The sequence below is a fragment of the Tenrec ecaudatus genome, chromosome 6 (assembly GCF_050624435.1).
Source record: "Tenrec ecaudatus isolate mTenEca1 chromosome 6, mTenEca1.hap1, whole genome shotgun sequence".
In the NCBI taxonomy this organism is placed as follows: Eukaryota; Metazoa; Chordata; class Mammalia; order Afrosoricida; family Tenrecidae; genus Tenrec; species Tenrec ecaudatus.
In genome coordinates, this window is record NC_134535.1 from 93,974,274 (window position 1) to 94,000,404 (window position 26,131).

The 26,131-nt window shown below is 42.0% G+C and overlaps 1 protein-coding gene across 2 annotated transcripts in view; it reads right to left on the reverse strand.

The window, feature by feature from the left end:
* Positions 1–4,279: 4,279 nt before the first annotated feature.
* The window catches only part of PDZRN4 (PDZ domain containing ring finger 4), a 414,099-nt gene continuing 392,247 nt past the window's right edge, over positions 4,280–26,131 (reverse strand). For both annotated transcript variants that reach the window (XM_075553025.1, XM_075553026.1), the window contains 4 exons: positions 25,951–26,013; positions 16,197–16,298; positions 11,842–11,958; positions 4,280–5,806 (listed from right to left, as the gene is read on the reverse strand). In XM_075553025.1, the coding sequence (XP_075409140.1) occupies positions 4,280–5,806; positions 11,842–11,958; positions 16,197–16,298; positions 25,951–26,013 (1,809 nt within the window). The remainder of the gene's footprint in view (positions 5,807–11,841; positions 11,959–16,196; positions 16,299–25,950; positions 26,014–26,131) is intronic.

Below are 26,131 nucleotides of genomic sequence, written 5' to 3' on the forward strand. Positions count from 1 at the left end.
GAACCGGAGCAGCATGCACTGGTTCTGCTCGGGCTGGAGTGGAAAAACAAAGAGGGCACACGTTTCTCCTCCTAGGTGACCCTGCTTAGATAGGGATTTTCTTGACAGTAGCTTCCTGTAGTCACTGTTTGGTGAAGCCATATTATGAATATTTATACCAAATAAATACTAGTATATCTAACTTTTAAATCCTTTACTAAGACCTCCAAAGTTGTACCCTTTGAAAAATAATGAAGAAAGATTAAAGAAAGACAAAACCTTCATATAAGTGAAAACTTAAACACTTTTGTTTAAGAAGACACAAATTAAAAAATGAATATGTTGCTCTGATCAAACTTATTAGTAGAAAATTCATTTAATAAGTAATAGACAACCAAAGCATGTTGGTTAAAGGAGCACCAACCTATTTACCTATCCAAATGGCAAGTTTTTCATGCTCTGGACAGTCCCTCGTGTTAATCATGTGTAAAAATTAGGTTGGCATTCTCTTAAGGATATCCTTGAATACTAATTTTCAGGCATTCAGATTTTCTCCAAAGTTCAAGGGAAAACTGCAGAAGGTTTGTGAGGACAGAGAGGAGAGTGCTATTTAGGAGCGCGAGGGTTGCCGCTGGGTAAAGTGGAGCAGGGAGACTGGGAAGGCGGAGCGGGGAGACTAGCCACAGACCTGTCAAAAGGAATGAGTCATGAGATAGTGGCAGCCTAACGCAGGTGACCTAAGAGAACTGGAGACCATATGACATGTTGTGGAAGGAGGAGGTGGAGGAGGAGACAAAGAAAAAGAGAAGTGTACAAAGACTCTGAGGTGATGAACATATGAGACTGGGTGAACAGAGGCATTCTCCCTGGAACAATACTGCGTTCTTGGCTGTACCTTTATAGGAATAGATGACCCGGTCTTTGTCCTGTGGAGGCAATGAGCGGGTTCAAATCATCAACCTCTCAATTTATAGGCGAGGCACTCATTGTGCCACCAAAGCTACTTAGAAACTGACGAGGGGACAAACAGAATGAGCTGAGGGAGAAGATTTAGAATCACAACAGGACACAGACCAAGTCAAGTGCATTGATGGAAAACACTGCGCAGGAAGTCCGCGCAGCCCACCGCAGTTGACCGTAAAGCGACGAACAGTCTGCACAGAATCAGATGACAACCGCAACAGCCTTCTTTGCGGCATGAAGCAAAGAAGTGCCCATCAAGCGTACACGGTTCTGTCTTCTTCTATGTCACTCACATATGGATCCTAGAGCCAATTTCTGTCACACCTTGAATGAAAGCGCAATAGTAGATATGGAATTTCAAAGGTGAACAGCATTCATATTTTTCTTCTGAACAAAAATGAAATATCCCACAGATAACCATTTTTTTCTCTGCTGAGCAACAGGTTTATTATCCATTTACTTAAAAAACATGTTTAGCACAAAGATATGTTAAGTAGAAAGATAGAGCATAACACTTCATATTTTTGAAAGAAAAAGACATTTTTCAATTCGTAAAAATTGTATAAACACAGACATGAAAAACACCAACATCACATTTTTTTTTAAAGAAATTGGCAAGCACAGTTGGCCGCAAGTGAAAAATAAACTAAATGGATAACTTTGAAAACACGATAATTCTGTGAGCTGTGTGCATGTTTCTTTTGAAAAAAACTATATTGGCTAAGGAGCCCTGGTAGTCTGGTGTGCTCTGCATTAAGCTGTGAATTACAAACAAGGTCAGCAGATCGAATTCACCAGCAGTTCCATGGGAGAGAGATGAAGCTGTCCACTCTCATGATGATATAAAATATTAAAAATCATTTAAAATGTTGGCTGGTGCAGATAAAGGCTGCCTCTAGGAGTCATCCATGAACAGTTAAAACACGTCGTGTCAGGGTGAACAGCCATCACAGCCATTAGGTCAGGAAAGAACTGGCTCCTCAGACTTACAGGCATATTCTTACTTCAAATGTGTTCGTACAGGAGTCAAGATTGAGTGGTCTTACGCATTGGGCTGACACATTTAAATTAAAAAGTGTGGAAAGTTTTCTTCTTCATAATGTGCTATTACTACCATCATCTTAAAATATCCTAGCCTAGCTTTTTATTTTATGCAAATAAAATTAGTTGCTTTCAATCTATGCCATAGCCCTCCAAAAGATAAGAACTGGGAAACAATACAAAGGTCAGAAAAATAATATCAAAAGGGGCATTAAGTGGAGCAGAGGTAAATGAAGAAAATAATTCAATTCCTTCACATTCGTTATCCATCCACGTGATGTTCTATCAGAACAGAAAGAGGCCGTCCCTAGCCCTCTTCATGAACCGGCAATCTGTGGAGGGAAACCAGACCCTCCATGTGTGTGATTCAATAAGGGGAGAATACAAGTTCCAAGGTAAGACAGTTTTGCAGGTGCATCAGTGTAGGTGCCAAAAAGCTGAATAGTCCCAAATAAGTGAAAAATCCAGGTGTCATCAAAATAGGCTCCCAAGGAGAAATAGGTATGTGATTTCACTGTGAGTGAGGGATCGAGGCCTATACCCCACAGTTACTCCTGTGTAGCCTACTAACCCAGAGGTTGGGGGTTCAAATCCACCCAGAGGTACCTCAGAAGAAAGGCGTCTACTTCTGAAAGGTCAGTCATCGAAAACACTATGGAGCCCAGACCTATTCTGAAGCACCTGAGGTTTCCATGGGGGGCAATCAGTTTGATAGCAACTGATTTTTAGTGCCTGGCACAGAAGCCCCAGATAAGAGAATGATATGCACTTTATCAATGTGAAGATGGCTAATGGGCTGGACCTAACTCAGGGATGATCTAAAGAAGCAATGCAATCGCCAAGGCAAGCAGGTACACGGGGCCTGGACTGTAAGTAAGGCTGAGGTGTCAGAGCCTGAGTCAAGAGCTAATAAGGAGCCACGATAGGTTTTTAAACAGGAAGGTAGCTTCAGAAATAGCTAAATGTTGGTTTTCCATTATGGTAAAACAACCTGTTAGTTTGCATGCACATAGTTGGTCTGGCCCAAGAGACTGAATACATTCACTTGGGAGGGCATTATGATTGACATATGATGTGGTTATGTTTTTATGATGAAAAACTAGATTTTAAAAAACTGTCTTGACACCTAGCAGGCTCACCTTTTAGTAAACTGATATATAAGGCATTTATACTTGACTGTGCTGAAAATTAGGCAAGAGGGTTCTGCAAAAAGTTTATCTCCAGTCAACTAAACACATGCACATAGTGTCACACGACAGAAACCATCTTCAAATCCTGGACACCTCATGCTCTCTCTCCATTCCTTTCCCTATACTGCTTCTTTCAGTTGGATTTTAGCTTACTTTTTCATGGGAAACCGGTCAGGGAATATGCACGAATATTTACTGAACGTGTAGTTCAAATTTATGGGCCATGGAGCACTCTGTTACATATGTTGCTAAATTTAATCCTGGTATGTATATGTGGTACAACAATCTAGAAGACATATTTTAGATAGAAATTTATAGTAAAAGAGGAATAGAAAATGTGCACATTTTATAACGTACAATTAATAATCATCTAAATATTACATATATGCAACTAATTTATATCTGTTAATCGCAGCAGACAATGAAAACAAAACACTCCTTGATAACTTTTCTTCAGGATAACCAGTATCAATAATTTATTTCTCTTTGTCACAATTACCATCGTTAGCTAGCTACGTGACCAATGCAACTACGTATCACAGGAAGATTGTCTACCTACACTTCACCGAGACGGGGACACTGCCACTTACGTGTTCAATGTACAATGGTGTGTTCAAAAGAGGTGTGTTTTCTGTGTAAGACAAGATGAGGCATGTGATTTATTAACAGGGTTGATTTAATATGCACACATTATGCCAAGAAGCAAGCATAGAAATGTTTTGGCATTGAGTTGTTATTAAAGTTAGAAAACAAGCAAATTAGAGAAATAAATCCAGATTTTAACTTACAATAGACAGATATATTGATGTAGGAAATTAATCGGCTCCTCGGTATTTTTGTTCAACTCTTTTTGTTTTGTTTTCTTTTTTAAAAAATTTGTTTATAAATGAGTAATATGAATCTTATCACAAGGTAAAGAAAGATTTCATCCCCAAAAGAAGGTACCGGCATATGAAAACAAATGAAAAAATTACCAGGTATTTTTGCTTACAAAAAATTTAAACTATAAAGAGTCACAAAATATATATAAAAGCGCCACCTTGAACGAGGCAATCATACTCTACCCAAACCGGTAGGACCCTCTAAGCTCAGTTGTGCGCACACAGTCACACCGTCGTGACCGACAGAAAGGCATTGTGAACGCGCGTGCCGTCAGGAGACTTGGCCCCATGGGTCATCAGTTCTTGGATGGTCATCCAGTTGTCCAAGATTTTCTTGTTTCTTTTTTTCATCATCTTTTTGTGACTGAGTTCAATGATGTTGATCTCCTTCTTGCCCTCGTTACCGCTCTGAGGACTCTCCTTGAGACACTCTAAGCGGCTCCGCATCATGAACTCGCGACGCCGACGCTGCTCTTTGGCACGGACCAGGTGCTGCTTTCTCTCCTCTTTGCTCCAGTAGCGCCCCATCTTCATCTCGCTCATGGTGTCATCATCTGTGGTCATGCCACTCCGCTCCTCCTTGATCTTTAAGGCCCGTTCCTTCAGAAGCCGGTCTCGCACTGGTCTCTTCGTGATGTACCGGGTCCCGTCGCTCCTGATTTTCACCTTCCACTCCATCTTGGGCTCCGCACACTTCTGAGGCTCCTTGCACACGCTCACCAAACTGAGCTGACTCTGAGCGTACTCCACCGCCGATTTCTGTTGGATTAACTGCATGTAGCTCTGATAATGGCGCGCGTGTGCTGGGATGTTGGCATATCTGTAGGAGGAGCTGTGGTAAGGAGAGAGATACGGGATGTGCGCAGTGGCCGGTTTTTCTTGGTCGGGAAGCCTGTTGTTTTCCAAGAGCTTCTCTTCGCCATCAACGCTACTACCTTGCTCGGCCGTTTTGGCTTTGGTGGAGGTCCACTCTTTGCCGCTCTGTCCAGGAGAGGGCTGATGGGCTGCCACTGTGCTGCTCAGGTTCTTCTTGTTGGTGAGGTGGATGACTCTGGGCAGGGAACTGTCCGGGGAGCGGTCCACAGTGAGCGGAGTGCTTCTACAGCTTTCGGCCGTGTTGTAAGCACTGGAACTGTCCTTGTCAGACTTTTCTGGGTGTTCCATGATGTCATCTAGTTTTGCTCTCTGCCCATCTAAGCTGGTGTTATAATTTCGGAATCCTCCATCATGCAGTGCCCATATGTCTCCATAGTGGTCTGTCACTTTCTGAAGCCTGTGAGCCTGCATGATATTCTGGCATTCAAGTTCAATGTTTCTTAGCTCTTCATTGAGCAGCTGTAGCTCATGCTCCACACCCTCTTGCTCCCCTTGATTACATTCAATTGTGCTGCTTGAGTAATACAGGTCGTATTCTCCATGGTTTCGAATCTTGCACTTGAGTTCCAAGAGTTGCCGAAATCTATCACATTCATCTTCTTGGTTTCCAGTGCAGTCTGAATCAATGTATTCACCAGACATGAAGTTCTCGTTGCACTGAAGTTCAATGCTGCCTAGAGTGTCTTGGCTCTGGCCAAGTTCTCTCTTGCTCTTCAGAGAAACGCTGTGGGGGTCCTCAGGCACGTTCTCCTGCTCCGAGCTCTCGTCATTCCGTAAGCTCTCATCGGTGCGTCCCACTCCACTGTCTTTCTCATGATTGTTGGATGACGAGGTTGCCGTGTCTGTTGCACCTTCTTCTTCTTCTTGCTTTTTTGGCTAAGATAATAAAGTTGAGAGAACAAAGAAAATTACTCTTTTTCAAAAATATCTAATTCTTGAAACAATTGTTTGTCAAATAATGTCTTGGTGAAAATGCAACTCCTAGAAAGCTGGTCTAATCGTTACCGCTCATAACAATTTTAGAAATAAAGGCAATTAGCTCCTGACAGTTTTTAATGGAAGGGAATGGAGACAACGAAAGCAGCTTGACTATGGCGGGGGTACTCAGTTGGGGGTAAATAAAACAGACCACAATTAAGGAAGGTCACTTACTAAGATTTCTCTTACTTGCAAAACTCTAGTGTGCAAGTGCATACATGAGGGAAGTTATTAGTTTCTAAAGCGACAGTAAAGAGCCCCATTGGTGTTGTGGATTAGGCATTGATCTGCTGACGGAAAGGTTGGTGCTTCAAACCCACCTGCACTCCATGGGAGCAAGATGTGGCCACGTTTCCCAGTGACGTTTCACTGTTTGGGAAACCTTATGTAGGTTCACTTACAAGTGCAACTGACTTGATGGCAGAGTAAGGTGATGGTTCACACTCAAAGGCGTGCTACTGGGGCATTAACAATTTGGAGGCCTTGAGTTCAGAATCAATACTTTTTTTTCCTTCCTGAACTTTCCTTAAGCAAATGGAAATAAAACCGATCCTTCCTCAATCTAACGACATGGTGAGATAATGGTCACACAGTTGCAGGAGTGGTTTAACATTATGTCAGCGCTGGAGTCCAGGACCTTCTCTCTGTAGATGAGGAACTAAATGTCCTCAAAGGAGTCAATTATTAGTGACATGTTTTCATCTCCATTTCTCCTATGTCTGGGATGCCATGATCCCATATAAGTGTGCCTCTCATAGCTCCCCTCCTCCAAATCAGATTGCTCAAAAGCAAAACACCGAGGCTCGGGTCTCAACTACATGCTATTAGTTGCAATTCCAGCTCATGGGAACCCCTCTGTGCAGAGCACAGCTGCTACACAGGTTGTTTCCCCCGCTAAGTCTGTGATCTTTCTGCAGCCAATTGCCAGGTCTTTCTTTGGAGGAGTCTCTAGATGGATTTGAACCCTCAAGTTTCCAGCTACTGTATGAGGGCTTAATTTGTTGAACCACCCAGGCATGCCTTGTTTGAAGTACATTAACTTTTTCTACCCTTAACCATTAGATACCTTCAAAGGTGAATTTTACCTTAGGATAAAAATGACTGTCATTTTCTCCCACATCAATATTGGCAGAACAACATTTAAGGGAGACTAGGATTATCTTATTCTAGGATTTGGTCTTTTCCTGGAAATATATATACCCTAGTTTCTTGACAACATACTTAGATTGATTTGCAATTTAAAATTTCTTATTGATAAAAATAGAGGAATAAGTAATTTAACAAACAACAAGGAACTTCTCACTCAAAGCTGAAAATAGTGGTGGTAGCTGTACAGTGTGCTATAAAACCCCAAAGGGTATTACTGTTAGCCGACATTTGAGTTGATGTAGTGCGTTACTTAGACTTAGGTTTTTCACATGCGCTGGAAATGAGCTGAAAAAATACAAGAGGACTGATCCCCCCACCCGCTAATTTTACATGCAATACCAGTGATGGACATTAGGCTGTAGAAAATACTGAGCAATGTGTTCTTTGCAGTTATAGAATCCTGGGTAGTATCTCATGTAGAAATTTCTAATAAATGAAGTAGAGATTTTTGTAAAGTGACTTTACATCTGGATATGTGTTTTAGGAATTTTGAAATTGAATTTGGCTCTCTTTTGTTACTGGTTTATGATCAACTGTGAAAAGAAACAGAGGTGTCTGTCCTCAATTCTTGAACTTCTCATTCCCCACATAGTGATATTCTATCATTTATCCTTTCCCTATGGGATTAGGACAGTGACAGGTAATGCTTCCACCGAGACTGTTCTGACGCTGTATTATTGTTCATAGGGCAAAGGACTTCTAAAGGTTTCTGTACTTATCATTTTTCAGTCTCATGGGAGAGAAAAATTTCCACACAAGGAGAATCTAACCTCGGGGACAGCTAGTGTTACCTCCAAAGCCCTCGCATTTGTATTAAGTCTGATGAGTAGGCAGCATTTGACACCATGTCCCATCACCTGGACAGGTGTTCTCCCTTCTCCCTTTATTCAAACATCCTCCTGTCAATTCAGCATCAGCTCACATTTTGTATCTAAGAGAGAAGAAGCCTGGAGCGAGGGCTTTCTTGCATGTAGCTTGCAGCTGCCACCACAAAAACATCTTTATTTGAAGCCAATCTTGAAGTCAAACATAAAAAATTTCAACTCCCCACTAGCTGTATTGAAAAGCCGTCACCATAGTAATAGCAGCAGCACTTTTGAGCACCAACTGCTGTTTTGGAAGTGATGTACATACAAGCATCCATGATCATCATATGAACATCTCATATGGCGATATCGACCCCATGGATGGAAACCTACTGATGTATTCACTACACAAATGTGTATATGAGGTATTTAGTTTTTGTGCCAACCTGGCTGATAAACACATGTGGGGGTAATTGAAGGACGGAGGGATAAAAGGCTCAGTGCCTCGCCTTTCTAGTTTTTGGGTCTCTTGCTTTGTGACGGTTGGACCAGGGTGCAGTTGCCTTAGCCCATACCCTGCTCCAGCTGGCAAGGCTCACTTCCTGCAAGACATCCCCAAGGAGATGCTGCATGGAACTACCCCAATGCAGCCCTGGGTGTTGGAGCAGCTGTGTGGAGACCCCTGCCAGTGCTGAGATGTTGGCACATTTACTGATCTGGCTTTCCTCCTGCAGTCGGTGGCATAGTGTGTGTTTTGTGAGATGGAGGAGGACTTTGTGGATTGGTGTGTGAGACATATAGGTTAATGTTGGACTTGCGGGCTTGGGCAGCACTGGGTTGGGATGTTTTCTTAATGTGCACTTAACCTTTATATAAAAATCTCTCTTATACATGAATTTCTATGGATTTGTTTCTGTAAAGTACCCAGACTATAGTACACAAACACAATGAGGTCTCTGTTATGGGACATTAGCATATCTCTATATAGTTTATTTTCATCTCAGTAAAGGGATGCATATTCTTTATGTTCCCAAGCCTAATTGTGTTGAATTTTTCTTTAAAGCTTTATTTAAGGGTATGTTAATAATTGATGTTGAGAATAACATGATGATTTAAAAATCAACAAAGTGACCGTAGAAATGTGAATAAAATCATTCCAGGTAGCTGAATGACATGGATCTGATGTCCAGGACCTGGAATCTATTGTTCTTGTTTTGGTATATTAAGAAAACAATAATAATGACAACAATGTCACAAGTCATACTTTTACAAGGTGCAAATCAAGAAAGGGCAGGAACTTTGACCCATTCCTCTTTGTAGTCTTGGTACGAATAATAGTGCTCGGGACATATTGAAAGTCAAATATGATTCTATGATTCTAACTCATAGAGACCCTATAGGACAGAGTTGAACTGCCCTTGTGGGAGTGGAAAGCCTCATCTTTCACCCGTGGGGTGGCTGGTGGTTTCTAACTGCTGCCCTTGGAGTTGCAGTCCAACTCACGGTGGCACCAGGGCATATTAGCAGCTCAAACTTGATTTTGGAATGAGTATGTGACCCTGAGCAAAATGCTGTCCATAGTCTCAAGGAGAACTACTTCTACTCAGGCTTCTATAGGTGCAATCAGGATACCCACAGAAATATTTGATCATGATGCCAAATGCAAAATTAAGCTAGATAGATATGTCAGATATCAAGTTAGATAGCTTATATCAGGGCATCATCATCCTAAAATTGCCTTATACGTAATGTTCTTTGTGCGTTTTTAATGTACTGTTTGGTAGCTGCATGAGAATCAGCCTTTCTCCAGTTGACATAGTGAAACATAGCATACATTTTTTTTACTATAGTTTTGAACTTCTACATTTAGGTTAGAATAGTACCTGGGTCATCATAATACTGCAGGTAGGCCCTGACTTAAGACATACTTGAGATATGATAAAATACATTTCAACTATACATGTATTTATTTATCATCAATACTGCAAGATATGATTTGCTGATGTTACCGTATCATTTGTTCATGTGAAGATTTTTTATTTTACTTTAAGGAATTTATTTCTTTTGCTATTGTTGCGAGTACACACAGCAGAACATACCCCAGTCAACAAGGTCTACGTGGACCATTTAGTCATTCTGTCCACAGTCTCCTAGTGGTGACCCATTCTCAACTGCCTTTGATGAGTTGCTCCTCTCCCATTGGTGTCAATTCACAGCACTCGAACGTTCCTACCCAATCATTCAAGTTGCCTTGTCACTGTGACCCTATATAGATTGTTCTTACAAGAGCATAATGCTCAAGATAGACAATTTTTTTAACTAGTTAAGCTATACTCTTGTTTGGTTTTTCGAAGACTGCATGGCATACTTTTGATTTAAGTTTAAAGATTGTCTCAAGGCAATAGTGTCAGGGGTACATTCAATCTTCATGGCCCTAGGCAAAGTCTTGAATATTTGAAATTCTGATCTATATTTTCCTCCCTTACGAGAAGGATTCCTCTCTAGAATTTTTAAATTAAAATGTTCAGTAATGCTAGCTGGCCACCCTTAAGTTCTGGTTTTATGGTAAAAGATGTAGTTATTTGTTGAGGCAATTAGTTAGACGTTCTATATCCTTCTTTTATCCCCAACTCTCTTCCTCTGTTGTTCCAAATGAATACAGTTGAATTGTTCTGCCTTGGTGGTCATTTCCAAGCTGGTAAGACCAATATCAACTGAATTAGGAGGTAGACCTGAAGCATAAACACTTGTATGCCAATTAACTGGGAAGTTCCATGTAACCATGACCCTAGCCCTCCAAACCAAGAAACCCAAAATCCCATAAAGTTTTGGGTTGTAGATAAACAGTTCCATCAGTTACTGTTTTTTCCTTTTTTGGTCATTGTAAATTATCAAATGACTGTTGTCAATTCATAGTTTTATAGGAGTACAGTTTAAGATCAGCAATGGCAACAATCTTTTGTGTACCCTTATCCTGAACCAGTGAGCTCCTTTACCACTGTTAACGCCCTCTCACGCCTATCCCAACCCTACAGCCACCAGTTAACTCTGTGGTCCATACAATTGCCTTTTAAAGTCTTTTTATATAATTGAAGTTGTATAGTATTCGCCCTGGAGTGATTTACTTGTTTTACTCAGTATAATGTCTTCAGGCAGCATTATATCAAGACTTTGTTTCTTCCACTGACTGAGTAGTGTTCCATTTTAAGTATGTACTACATTTTGTTTACCCAATCAACTGTTGATGAGCATTTTCAGTTGATTTCACCTTTTGGTTATTGTGAATAGTGCTGCAGTAAACATTGGTGTACAGATCTTTATTTGAGTTTCTTCTTTTAAGTCTTTGGCATTTATATCTAGGAGTGAAATAGCTGGGTCATAGGGTAGGTAGGTTTTTTTTTTTTTTTAGGAGCTGTGACGTTGTTTCCCACAGTGACTGTACTATTTTGCATTCACACAAGCAATGGGTAAGGGTTCCAGTTTCCTCACAGCCTCATCAGCATTTGTTATTATCTGGCTTTTAAAAATATTAGCTATCCTAGTGGGAAACTCACAAATGTTTACAATAAATGTAAAGACAAATCCAGATTAGATTTATAAAGGTGGTGATAATATAAAACACTAGAAATGACAGGCAAAATCAAGTGTATGAATGAGCAACAAGGTGTCAGGACTGATTTCCCATAGTGTTGTCAGACCAGACCCCTGTCGTAGAAGGAAGCTGCTTATACTGTTGTGCTCTGCTGACAATGGTCCTCAAATTTCTCAAATGGGAGACATCCTTCACAGAAAAAATTTACCTATTCCCCCTCTTTCCTTTGAGATGATCATTTGCTCTGAAATACTACCATTACAGAGATGTTTGATTAAACCCTTTGATTTTTTTTGCTTTTTCTTTTTTGTTCTCAATTTCAGCTTATACATTTAAAAAGGCACTGGCAATGTTTCAAATGATGCAGTTCAAATTGTTGGCCCTACCTGCTCCACCTCATTGGCAGTGTGCTGCATTGCTTCATTGTGCTGTTCTTCCAACATCTCCAAGTTTAACTCCTCTAAGAATTCATTCCTTTCATCTTCCAGCCAGCCTTCATCCAGCTGCAAAAGAATACATTAGTACATTATATTATGTTAGTGAGAACTCACGCTAAAATAGGGTAAACTTAAATGGCGAAGCCTGACCAGTTCCTTTTATCATACTGATTCTCTTCAGAATCACATAGCTCACCTCTTAGAAAGAAGAAAAGGTGTTAAAAAAAAAAAGGACTCTAAGCCTTTTATCCTTCTCTGAAACAGAGCTACAGATTTTCTCTCATAACCGAGTAGATCTCACAGCGTAGGACATTACCTTCTTTGAAAATGTATGAAAAGCATACGGCATAATCCACAGCTGTCATGCTCATTATCCCCAACAGTCTCCGTGGCAAGGGGACTAATAGGGCGATGAGACAATTGGGCTTTTTCCTTAACAACAGCCCCCAATGAGACGGCACACAAAGTGCCCCCCACTCTGCCACATCCTCCTTCCTGCTTTTCTATTTCCAGGCGGACGGGGTCCAAGTTAACAACATGGCTGCTTGCCACAAAAAGAGTCTACAGGCAATGCTTGTTTCATCTGAAAAAGGAAACTACGAAGTTATTCTGCTCAAACAAACAAAAACCATGCTATCGTGTTCTATTTTGATTCGTTTTTCAGTCCAAATTCCATAGAAAATTGCTCCAGGTGGTAGAGCCGCGCAGAGCATGCAGGGTATCTGTCTATGGGTGCCGACCACAAAGTCTAGAGTGGACAACTTCAAGGCATGAACCTGGACACATCCCTTTTGTTTCTTAATACAATGCAGAGAAGAAAGCTGGTGGGTTGCCCCGAATATGATCAGTGTTGAGAGTTGATATAGATAATTTGCCACAAAGTAGTATTGGAGCTGGGTTACATAAATTAGTGATGACGATTGAATTAACTGGATTATTGTGAACATTCTGTTTTATTCTGCCATGAACTGCGGCTTCTGGGGAGCTAAAATGGACTGTTGTTTGTTTTCCTCACAAAACAAGTTGGAAAAATAAGGTCTTTCTTAAATTTATTTTTTTACAGTTAAAAAGAAATAACCTGAAAGTAGGTATTCAACTGCACCATGCAGGCATATCAACATTTATGCATTATATTCATTAATATAAAGTCAAATTATAGCCTTCTTGGTAGCTTATAAAGGCCATCAAGAACTTAAATGATCTCAAAACCATCTGGGGCCCAAAACATGGACACATTTATTCATACTCATTTATCTTAATGTGGCCTGAATAACTTGACTGGGTTCCACCCCACTGACTTTGATATGCAAATGAACTGTGATAATTAAGCTGACTAAAAATTTAAATTCAGTCCAATTTATAATTGTCCAAACTTTACATTCTTTAATTCCTTTTAAGTTCCATGAAGCTGCAAATGATAAACTCCAGAATGAATTATTTAAAACTAGAAATATTTACTTATCAAAAATATCCCATGGAACTTTTCTTTAATTAGGTCAAAACTAAAATATCTCCTGCGATGCAAGAATAATGAAATAAACTTTGAGTTCTAAAGTAAGGGGGGGGTGGCGGCATTAATGATTCCTTGTAGCTCTTTTCTTATGGACAAACCCTGGTAGAGCCCTGAGTGGTCATCGAGAGCTGAAGCCTGGCTTTTGCCATAAGGCTTCCTCTGGGCAGCTGGACACACTGTGCAGGGGCACGGAGAGCTGCTTCTGGTGCATGGCCTCTTCCTGGTGTATTTCTCCTTTCCACCCAGAGCTGCATCACGGCAGTCTGCATCTAATGCGGTGCCAGGGACGGACCTCCTCCCTGAGCTGAGCTTCAGGAAAAAGAAGTAGGCCCTGAGGATGCAGGGAGAATCTGTCTTTTCCCAAGTGGAGTGCACATGACATTTCTGAGAGAGGAACAACCTACACTACCATTTCAAAGGTAGTGGGACATGCCCTTATGAGAGCTCGCTCGGCCCCAGTGGCCCAAGGGGAATGGAGCAGGATAGCAATATCTTTAATGGTCTGAGGGAGAAAATGAGAGAAAGTTGACAGGGAATGAGAGGAATGAGTTATTTAAAAATATTGCGCAGATGCACAACACTGCCCCCAGCAACTCTGTAGCTCATTTCCAAGAATCCAGTGGATATTGGAAACATTAAAAACAAAAAGAAAGAAAAAGGTTCGGAAAAAAGCACACAAACAGCGTCCACGTTGTTCCTGGATAAAATATACATGTAAGAAATAGCAATAGCATAATGATTTAATGAAAAATAGGAGTGCTATAAAATTTTATTTTTCATCTTTCGGTAGCCATTTTATCAAATATACTGCTTAAATTAAAATGTCCAAGTATCGTGTTCAAAAGCATTCATTTTTGGTTTCTCGGGACATTTTGTTTTTCTGAAGGTGTTCAACTTCCCTCCAGTGACATGGAGGTTCTCCAGGGAAAAGGTGCTAAGGCAGATCCTAATATCCGACAGACAGACAGACAGACAGGTTGGCATCCTACAAAGTCATATGACCATCCTTCACCAACTACAATACTAGGTCTGGCTTGACAATTCATCCAACAACATCAACTATTTGCGGGGAAAGGATCAAAAGCATTGGAAGATATTCAAAAATGCCACCGGCTGAACAGGATCAGATTTTATGTCACTAGTTCCCATTCGCGTCACAGTCCACCATCGCCATGATGTGGTGTGCTTTGGTTAGGTGCCCTCAAGTTGGTTCCGACCCATGACGACTCCATGCACAAAGGGAACGAAACACCCACAATGGCAGCACTAAGCTTGATCCAGTGGCTGCAACGATTGGCTCAACCGTGAGACCAATCATGCGGTACAGCGTGAAGAAATGCCTTACGTACACGGACAGGGCACGACACCACCTTATACCATCACGCGATCGTTCCGGCCTCACGGCGGCGCTGCGTCCTAGACTCGCCACAAACTTCCTAACTGTGTGGCTAGCCCCATTGCTCTAGTTTGCTTCTCCAGGGTGTCCTTCCCCTAACCCCCCAAAATGGCACCAGTGATGTCTGTTTGCGAGATTTCCAGATCATGCAATGTCATGTGTATTTTCAAAGGTCAGTCTTATGAAGGTCAGTTGTGTAGGCTCCTTTTTCCACCCCTAAGACCTCAGAGGTATAGTGAGCTATGCATTTGGGTAGCTAACTGAAAGATCAGCAACCGGCAGTTCTAAACCCCAGACAGCTACTCCGAGGGAGAAAGATGGGGCTTTCTACTCCCAAAGACATTAGAGTGTCAGGGCAGTTCTCCTCTGCTCTATAGGGTCGTTGAGGCAGAAGTGACTTGGTGGCAGTAAGATTATTATTATTTTTGAAGACCTCAGGTGTGTAGCTTTACTGTGCCCCAGGCCAAGGCCGGCTTTATGAGAACCATTCAAAATGGTCAAGGGCATAAAGGAAATAGATGTGGAAATGGTGGTCTTTTTATAACCGCTACATTCAAGTTCAGATTCAGTCCGACACTGAACTCTACTTACTCAATGTACAGTAAGTACTTTCAGATAGTTACAGAGTCTGAAATATATCAGATCAGTAACCTAAGAGACAAATGGCAATATAACCAACTTCACTCAAGTTGCCAACAGAGGAGTAGACTGGTGATAGTGTATGTCCTTTCTGCATTGTGGTGGGAATAAAAAGGGAGAGCCAATAGTACTTTTCTTCCACCATTACCTCTGCTTTATTTTCATGGCTTCTCCCTCTGCAAAGATATCAAACATTCTCTTTAGAATCCATTACTTTGTTTTGGCCAGTCAGATATGTGTGTCCCACTACACTTGGAAAAATTAATTTACTATACACGATGCCATATCATGCTTCATAAGACAGTTTATTTGATAATTACTCTAAGAGAATTTTCGTTGCAAACTAGATATGCTAATGTTTCCCTCATTAGAGACTCTTTCAAGACACCTCAATATGCCAATTAAGTATATTTAGATGGAAACCAAATGGAAAAATTCATACAGAATTAAGCATCTTACAAGTCAACTATTTTTTCATTTGTGGAATCACTTCAATAACTGGCAAGAGGTGGTGGGTAGGGGTAGTGGATTTTGCATGCCTCTAAGACAAGAAGATGTGTGCTGCCTTTCTGTGGAGCAATATATGAGAGACTTTCTAATTTTTTTTTTTTTTTTTGGTGAGGTGATTAAGTTAGGAAAGATCGGTTGTGGTTATATTTGTCTACTTCATTTCACAAATATCCACAGTACTGATCTGCTAGAGAATAACAGATAATGAATGTCAAGTTCAGTCTCAAGGCGCTTTTCCTCACTGACCTGAATCTCTGGCCTTGCCACAAGCAACACGATTCTCCTGCACTCGTCGCTAGAGAGCAAGGCCACCGCTTCTTCCCTGTTTTGGACATCTTCACCATTTATCTAGAAAACAAATGAAAGTGGCATGTTAGTTTCCATTTTCACAGTGCTGCACGCAATAAATGGCAAATACCAGCTCATTTATGGTAAATGGATGGACAGTGAAGCTCACACAATGGGCTCATCGGCAGCCCCTCCGTGGGAAAGCGCCTTCACTCAATTACGCGCTTACTGTAAGAGCCATATTGATCCCTGAAGGATGGCGGGCATCAGAGGAAGCAGCTATGTTCGTAAATGTCCAACCTGCGCCCTGGCAACATACATCTAGCAACACAATTAACCAGCCCCTGACAGGTGACGTTCATCTTTCTGCGCGCAGAGTAATGGAAGTGTCACTCTGAGATAATAGTGCTGGGGACGCAGGGCTGGCAGTACCGTAACTGAAATCCGTCATTCTGCGTGCTTGCTGGGAGCCAATTAGAGAGCAGCACTATTATCTCTCACCAGGCAACCTGCCCGGCCACTGCTGGCTGCGGTTCCATTTAATCATTGCATGTTTGCGCGGAGGTCGGACTCAGTTGCCTAAACCTCTCAGAATATCTTTCATTGCTTAGCCAATCAGAGGAACTTCGGCTCATCAGCTCTGCCTTCATTAGCGTGCCAGCTCCTGCCTTAAGCAACAATATCTTAAGGTGGCTCTCCGAGGTACACTTTCATTTTCTTGTCTTGTCGATCCAGACGGAGGGAGCAACGTTGATTTTAAAAAGAAAATTCTGAGTGAAAGAAGTCGGGCTTGGACAGACATAAAGGAAGTTCGAGTGGCGTATGCCATCAATCAGGGTCCTTTTTCAAAGCCCCCAAGACAAAGGAAATAAGATGTCTAAAGTTTTAAATGTATTGAAAACTACATTTTCATGTTCTACTGTTGTCAACTCTTGGTTAACAGCTCCCATTTCTCCTTTGCTTCTAGTCAGTTTGTTTTTGCTTTCTGGATATCTGAAAAGTTCTCCAACTTTACAGTAACGATGGGATTTTGAGGGCCCAGAACTAATAATATCTGTGGGAAGAAATTTCAAATACAGAGGCCAAGCGATTCTGTCTAAAATAAGTATTAATTACTTCAGGAAGGTAGACAGATGGAAAATGCGGCTTGCTCTGACCATGAATGAGTTAATGTAGGATTTCCGGGCAAGACTGTGGCGTAAACCACTGAGGCCTACTCCTGTGGTTTGTCCGCTGAAGCTGCGGCTTAAGCATGAGGACAAAGCTAACGAGCTGAAAATAAGCTCAGTATTCTTAACTCTAGACCCCACGATTGGAGCCCTATTTCCGGATTTTTTATCATCCCGTTAGCAGAAGAAAGTCCAAGGGGGCGGGGCAGGTAGCCATCACCGCAGGTTGTGTTTTGCGGGCCGATTTAAAAATGTGCAGCCTTAGAGTGTCACTTGTATGTCAGTCAGGAAATTTAGAGTTTCACACGTTTCATGTGCAGCTCTTTTTTGCAATTCACAAATAAGATGAATCAAAGTAGAAAATAAAATCTATCTATATCTATATATCTATATCTATCTATCTCCCTCTCTCTCTCTCTCTATATATATATATATATATAGAGAGAGAGAGAGAGAGAGAGAGAATAAAAGCCAAGATTCCGAAATGGGGTCGACTGCTAGTGGCGATGGCTTGCCTCACAAACACAAGTCTGAAGTCTGAAAAGCTATTTTTGTATGGACCCCAAGGCCCTGCTTTCTCTCAGGTAAAGGTAAATGGGCCATTGTGGATCACAGTACACCTCCCCCACCCAATTAAATATAGTTTAAAATAATGACTGATTTTTTTTAACCTTCTTAGATCATTGGGAGCTTGTGTCCATGCGACAATAGTTTTGGTTTTTGGTAACAAATCTACCATTTGTCTATTTGTTATGAGCCAGAGGGTTCCTTTTCTCTCCACGACAGGCACCCGGGATCCTAAGGGAATTGACTTGGGCTTTCTCAAGCAGCTTTTCTTGTTTCAAACATCAACTCTCATGGTTTCCCTCTGGTTTCACATATACTTCCTTTTTATTCTTTATCTAAATTTCACCTACCATGAATCTACTGCCTCTTATTCAGGCCAGTCAAATGTTGCTTCATTACGATCTGTGTTTCCCACCTACATGTAACCCCGCTAGTGTGAGCGGCTTATAGTCGAAGCTCCCTCAGGACAGTGGCAATTGTGTGCGGCTCCGTGTGCATGACGCCCAACACCGAAGACACATTCCTCTCGATTTGCCATTGGAATATCTTCAGCTCTGAACAGAGACGGTGGAAGCCAAGGATCTTATAGGGGCAGAGAGAAAATCCGAACCCAAGGCAGATGGTCTAGTTAATATCAGCTAATGTTTCTGTATTAATTTAATATCAACTAAACCATGAATAATGGGTCTCTGTGTACTGACGGCTTCATTATAACCAATCCTACTAACCTTTCTCCTGATGAAATCCCTGAGCAGACAAATGGTCAGTGTACTCAGCTACCGAGTGAGAGGTTGGAGGTTTGAGAGTATCCACAGAAAACTTGGGAGAAAGGATCAGTAACCTACTTCCAGAAAATCAGTGACTGAAAGTGCCACGGGGCACAGTTTTCCGGTGTCAACCACAGGATCCTGATGGGTTGCAATGGACTTGAAGGTGGAACGGGTTTCTCTTTTTATAGAACTCCATAGAGGCCAAGAGGGTATGCCAAATAGTTGAGGTCCCGTTTCCTTAGTCTACTAATGGTGTGATTTTAGGCATAGGACTTATCATCTCTCTTCACATCAATATTCTTATCTGTAAAATGCAGAAAGTTAGACTGCCTTTTCCAGAGGGTGGTTAGAAGGATTAAAATGAGTTAACATATGAGAAAGGGTGGATGTAAGTACCTGTTGAGTGCTAGCATGTACCCCACAGATAGTGGGTAGTGTTATTGTATTGGTTATTCTTACGACTTTCATTTCTATTTTAATTATCAGTCCAGGCAGGGTACATTTCTGCTAAGTAGAATAAATATATTAAAATTCAATATAGTTAAATCCACAGCAGCAAACACAATTTAATTAAAAAAGATCTCTATCGTTTATGTATTTGCTAACTCATAGCAGGCCACCAAGCAACAATATGGTCCTGTTTACTTTTAAATCCCTCTATAGTGGGTGTGCATGCCTCTCAGCTGTGAACTCATAATGACTAGAGCCATTGTCTCTCGTCCTGGCAATAGTTCTTTTTTTTTTCTCTTTTGGGTGAAGGATGCAATTCATATGTTGCAGAAACACTTTTATATTTAGAATCACACATTGAATTGAATGCAGTAAAGCTGCTGGTGAAATCTGGCATTAATATTTAGCTTATTGTTTCCCTTTCAAAATAAGAGCCACTTTCCCCAGTGGGGTAGTAGGTCCTATTGCACTCAGGGCATTCGTTTTGTGGCCCAGCTGCTGAGAGGTCAGAAAGACAGGCACTGGTCTCAACAACAGCGACGCCCAAGGAAACCACTGCCCTGAGGAAGGCAATCAGACAGTGCTCTCAGCATTTACGTGCTCTTGCCCTTCCATTCATGATTGGCAGCTGTAGGATGGTGTTATCAAGTGACTATTGGACCATTAAGTGCAGCGTTGGTGGTTGAAACCCACGAGGTGTTCAGCAGGAGAAAGATGCGGTTGTCTGCTCTTGCAGAGTTTCAAAGCCTAGACACCTGAGAGGGTCTGGTCTGGTCTGGTTTTTAAAGCTGGGAGGTTGCTCATAGGTAAACAGCTTGCTGGCACGGATAACACAGGCAGACATCTCACCTCACAAACAACAGTCCTGCCTTCCACTCTGGTAAACCAGGGAAGAAATCCAGGATCATGACACCACATGCTTTCCTTTAAATCTGAGGGAAACCTTTGCTAGACAGTGTGTGTGTGTGTACATCATATGTAAATTTAAGTTTCAAAATAGATATTGTCTTGGCTCAGAAGAGCTTTGTTGCAATTACTGAGATAAATCAGTCAAAATTTGACTTTGGGCACAATCTCCTGTATTTATAAATGTGTATTTATAAAACTCCCTAAAGCTCTAGAAGTTTAACATAGCTTTCTGTTTGTCTTCCTAAACACAACAATACTGATTTTTAGGTTCCCAATGTTAAAGCCAGAGAAAGAGGCAGGCCTGCAGATAAAATCCCTGGAGGGTAGCCAGCTAAGGAGTTTCACTGGAAACCAGACTATGAGGCAGAAGAGGAAAGATTTGTTTCAAATCTGATCACATGTCGTCTAGAAGGAAAAAAAATGGGATGGGAATGAAGGACAGACAGATGTGGAAAGAAAGCAGACAGGAGGAAAACAGCTCTAAAGGAAAAAATAAAAGGGTAGAAAGAAATGCTGAGACCAGTTCACGTGTAGATCAGAGAAAGAAAGCGAGAATTAGTAACCCGCACTCCCCCACAAACAAAACGCACAGCCATCTACTCATTGAGAGCCCTGGTAGTGCAGCAGTTACACACTGAGCTGCAATCTGCATGGTCGGCAGTTCAAGCCCAATAGCAGCTCTGCGGGGAAAAGACTGGGCTTTCTCCTCCTGTAAACAGTTACAGGGTGGGAAACCCACAGAACTACTGAAGGCAGGGGTTATTGTTCCATTGCTTTACTTCTGTTAGGCGTTAGCAGAAGTAGTAACTCTTAAGCACTTTGGGTTTGGTATTAGACTGCTGCCTGCAAGGTCAGGAGTTCAAACCGCCAGCCATTCTAAAGGAGAAAGTAGAGTCTCTGCTGCTCTAGATACTTATGGTCTCAGAAACTCTGTGGAGCGGTTGTACTTTCTCTTGTACAGTCACTGTGCGTGGGAATCAGCTCAATGGTAGTGGGTTTGGTTTGGGGGACTCCTTAGGAGGAGTTCTTGGGTGGTACAAATGGCTAACGCCATTGGCTAGCTGCCAGGTTGGGGTTTTGAGTCTCCTCGGTTATATGTTGAGTGGAGGAAAGAAGAGAGAACTGGAGAGCTTCTCAAAGTACAAATCCTATGCAGTACCACCCGATTCGGACGCACAAGAGCTTGCCAGCAGTCAGATCAACTTAAGGCAAGTTTGTGTTTTTCATCTGAGGAACACAACTGACAGGGTTAGCATGAGTTTGGGTTGTTTATATGTAATATTAGCTGCCTGTCATTTCAAAAGGAGAAAGTGAGAGTCCGGTCAGTCCTCTTTCCTCTGGAAAGCATATTAGGTCTATGGTTCTTCATCGTTCCTCTATGGCTGCTGAGCACTGCTTTGTCTTTCTTTAGGTCTATATGCCTATACTTTCATGAGAGGACGTTCCCAGGTCAATGCGGTATCTGATCTGATACCGCAACTCCTTGGCAAAGGCAATGAAATCCAACTGCCAAGCACCTGCAGGCAGAAACAAAACAAAACAAAACAAAACTACCTCCTTCAAACTTAAAGGCGTGCATACTAATGAAGTAGGCTTGCAGCTTCTCTTCTTTAACACCCCCCATCCCCCCACCACCAATCTCTACCCATGGTGCTATGTGTATGCAGGAGAGATGTTAACAGGTGAGCTCCTCCCATCAACTCATGGTGTTCCACAGAAAGGAGACATCAGCTCACAATCTGTGGGCCCATTGAAGTACATCTCTGAGGTCATCATGAACAGGATATTAAAATCACAATTGTTCTAAAGAGGTTCATTTAAATAAAAGCCAACCAGGCATCTCCAAGGATAAAAAGTGAACCCTTTATTTCTCCCACTCTCATATCCTTGGCAAAAGAGTCATTAATTGTTCATTAGCAGGGTATCCCGTAATCTCCTCATCAGCCACGTGCCAGCTATTTGTCTATGGGCACGAGTTTGTCACAGTTTCATTTAATATAATTTCACCATCACCTTTAAGACACTTTGTTTCCTGTATGTGCAGATAGGATTGAAGCCTAAGCTCTTAAATATGACATTTATTTATTCATCAAGTGTAACATATTTGTCACAGAATATAAGTAATTAGGCAGAAATAGCCATTTATCAATTCTGCTGCTGTTTCTTCAATGAACAAACTCCATTAAGGAATACCTTGTTACCTAACACATATTTTAGGTGAAAACGTGATCTGTCCACAATGTAGCCAAGAGTTTGGAAGTGTCAAGACATGGGGTTACGTATATGAAAGAATGTGTACTTTATCCCTATCCATCTACACCTTCAGAACACAGATACTTAGTGTTAGACATAACTTGGATGACTTGCCTGCAGTAGACTAGAAACTAAAACTGAGCAAGGGCGTGAGGAGAGTAGAGGGTGGAAGAGGAAGTGGGGAGGTATAATATTTTATAACAATTGCTATATGTAATGTTACCCAGAGAATCAAAAGACCATAAGCTAAAAACCAAACTCACTGTCCCAAAGTCTGTCACTCTTCATAGCGCCCCTAAAGGACAGAGGAGAACTGGCCCTGTCCCCTGTGTGTTTCTGTGTGAGTCTTCACTGGAGCAGGAAGTCTTGGCCATCTCCGGAAGAGTGGCTGCTAGCTTTGAACAGTGGGGCATGCAGTTAGCGGCCCGACGCATAACCCTTATGCCACCTCGGCTCCTGCACAGCCTCCTAAGGTTTCTACGGACTCTTCTGGGAGGCTGTTGTTAATTTGAACAACACCACACCCCCACTGCCCGCAAACACTGCTAGTTCTTTACAGATAGTTCTTAAAAGTGCACAATGCTCAAAGCAGACATTTTTACTAGGTACCCTGACTGATTATCTTTGACCTTAAAACAGTGGTTCTCAACCTGTGGGTCACAACCCCTTTGAAAGGTCGAATGACCCTTTCACAGGGGTTGCCTAAGACCATTGGAAAATACATATTTATGGTAGTCTTAGGAAGGGAGACATTGCTCCTCTCTCCATCTCAAGGCAGGTTTGACGACATGTAGATACCTGATGTGAAGACTGCTACCCAAGCTACACTATGCTTCAAGACAACATTTCTTTTATTTGGCATTAGAAATAAATATTTCACAATATATAATTGCACATTGTTCTTGTGATTAACCACTATTCTTTAATGATGTTCAATCTGTAACAATGAAAATACATCCTGCCTATCAGATATTTATATGACGATTCATAGCAGTATCCAAATTACAGTTATGAAGTAGTAATGAAAATAATTTTATGGTTGGGGTCACCACACATAAGGAACTGCATTAAAGGGTCACGTCATTTAGGAAGGTTTAAGTTTTAAAAACTATCTATCTCAAGGCAATCACCAGGCTCTCTCTCTCTCTCTCTCTCTCTCTCTCTCTCTCTCTCTCCAGGCAATATTCTCACGCCTTCACCTCCTGTCCACTTTTGAAGCCCTAGTTCTCAAAAGAGTGCTGAATCTGTTAGTCACTGAGTGAGGTTTTCCCTTCAAGTCTCAGATATTGTGTATGGGATCCTCTAGCCAGGGCTCAGCAAACTTTTGAGACAGAAGAGCCCATACTGTCCTTCACAAAAATTTAAAAATTATTTGAGAGCTAGCAATATATTTTTACCAACAAATGAATCACCATTCCCTGAATAAAATCTTTCTTAAAAAATCCCAAGTTTACTTCACAGCTGCATGTCCACACCCACAGAGCCTTCCACGGCTGCCAAGCCACAGGGAGCCGGCCCCACTTCTAGTGGGGTCTGCCCCTGACTTGTGACCCTTTCTCCTCCTAGACCATCTCATCTTTCCTCTAAAATATGAGGTGCCCTTTGACCTTGACTCCCAGAAGGCTTAGCCTTAAAATAACACAATTATTGAGGTACAAATGACATGCAATAAACTGCACATATTTCAGGAGTGGGTGAAAAGAAAAAGCAGAGTATTGAATCCAAGAAAGCCATCTCCAGGATAAGGTGAAGGAGGAACTAGAGCTCTATCCCAGTGAGGAAACGTCGTAGAGAGCGGTTTTAACACCGTGTAACCTCCTCCAGCTGCCATTTGAATCTCCTCGGTACTGCTGCTAGGATCAGCCCCGCCTCGGTCCCCAGAGCCTGTGGTCTTATTTGGGGTTCATTTTGATATAAAAGCCGAGGACCTTGTGTGTCTTTCTGCATCTGTTCTTTATGATTGAAGACTCAGAAGGGATAGATGGGTTGGGGCAGATGAAAGACTAAACTCTGTTTTTCAAGATTGTCCCTCATTTGGTTTGGGACCCCCTTTCAAGCCCTGCATCTCCCCAAGATCTGCTAACCATCTCCCTTGTCAGGTGGGAATCTCATCAGTCTCTAGGTTCCACATTCCCGCTTGGAAGAGAAATCACATTTTCTCCATCTGCCCTTGTTTAAAAAATGTTTTCCCCTCTAGACACCTATATGTTAATAGAAAGTAGAATCCATGCTCAGCTAGTTAATTCTGGAAAAGACAGAGATGACTGATTATTCTGATATGCATAGAATCACATCCTTCAGAAAGATATGTTTAAGTTTTGCCCCCTGCCCCAGTGAAGGAGACTTTGGGGGAAACTGAGCTTTTCTCTGCAGATGTTCTCAGGTTAATTAACTAAACCATACCAGAGTAGTGTGGGTTCTAATCCTCTCCTGAGACTCAAGTCAATGCTGACTCATAGATCCCCTACAGGACTGCGCAGGAATGCCTCCTTAGGTTTCTGAGATTGTAAATCTTCATGAGAACTGATAGCCTCATCTTTCCTCTATAGAGCAGACATTGGGTTTGAACCACTGACCATGTGGTTAGAATCTCAGTCTCCAAACTCAGAGCCATTGAGTCAATGCTGACTGATAGTGACCCCTGTCCTTCTCCCTGAGAGAGGATGGTGGTTTTTCACTGCTGACCATACAGGTCAGAGTCCAATACATAAGCATTACACCACACTGCCAGGCCTCCGGCTAGTGGCTGAGTACCTAGCCCTTTATACCACCCGGGCTCCTTCTTTACGAGCTTCTCAAAGAGGAGGCGAGGTGTGGAAATAGAGTCACACAAAGGGGGAAAGATCGCACAGAAGGGTTCATGCAAAAGTCAAGACACTTGAAGGAACATCCGGGGCTTATCCAAAGAAGACAACACAAGACAGATTTTTTTCCTCAGAGCTGAAAGAGCGTGCACATCTCTGCCAACATCTAGATTTGGACTTCAAGTTTCTACCACTGGAAAAAGTGATTTTTCTACTCTTAGGTGACCCACTTTATGGCATTGTGTCATAGAAACTGTCAGAAACGAAGACAGCTATGCTGGTAGTAATGGAGCTCTCATGGTGTAGGGGTTACGAGTTGGAATGCGATCTGCATGGTCCACTGTGTGAAACCACCAAGAGCTCTGAGGGGGCCTCCAGGGGGCTGTGATGAGGCTGCATGGACTTGATGGCCGTTGGTGACTGTTTATGAAGCACTTGCAGGGGCTGTGTCAGCACGGCACAGGCGTCCCTTATTTCACTTTCAGTGGCAGGTGGTATTCCCATTCCTTTTTCGGATGAGGAGCCAGCTGAACACAGAAGGAGAAGAGATGTGTGCAAGCACACGGTCAACTACTCTGACTTCACAGCGAGTGTCTCTACCAGTAACTGTAGGCAATAACTGCTCATTATATTCACCGTTTTTAACTAAAAACAAGAATTCTTGGTAGCTCTTTATTTGGAAGATGCTAATGTCCAAAAGCAAAGACAAATGATTTCCTCCAACATCTATCAGGATACAAGTGAAAATCTGTTGGAGAGAGCATAGAAACATAAGAAAACAATTCCATACCTGCAAAATTCGGTCCCCCTCTCGAATCCGGCCGTCTTTGGCAGCAATGCTATTTGGATCTACCTGTAATACAGATAGGATGAACATTTGCAGTCGGTGATGCAGTAGCCTGTCCCTTCTAACACACACACACACGTGCACACACGCATGCACACAAACTCAAACCTGGTCTTAATACACC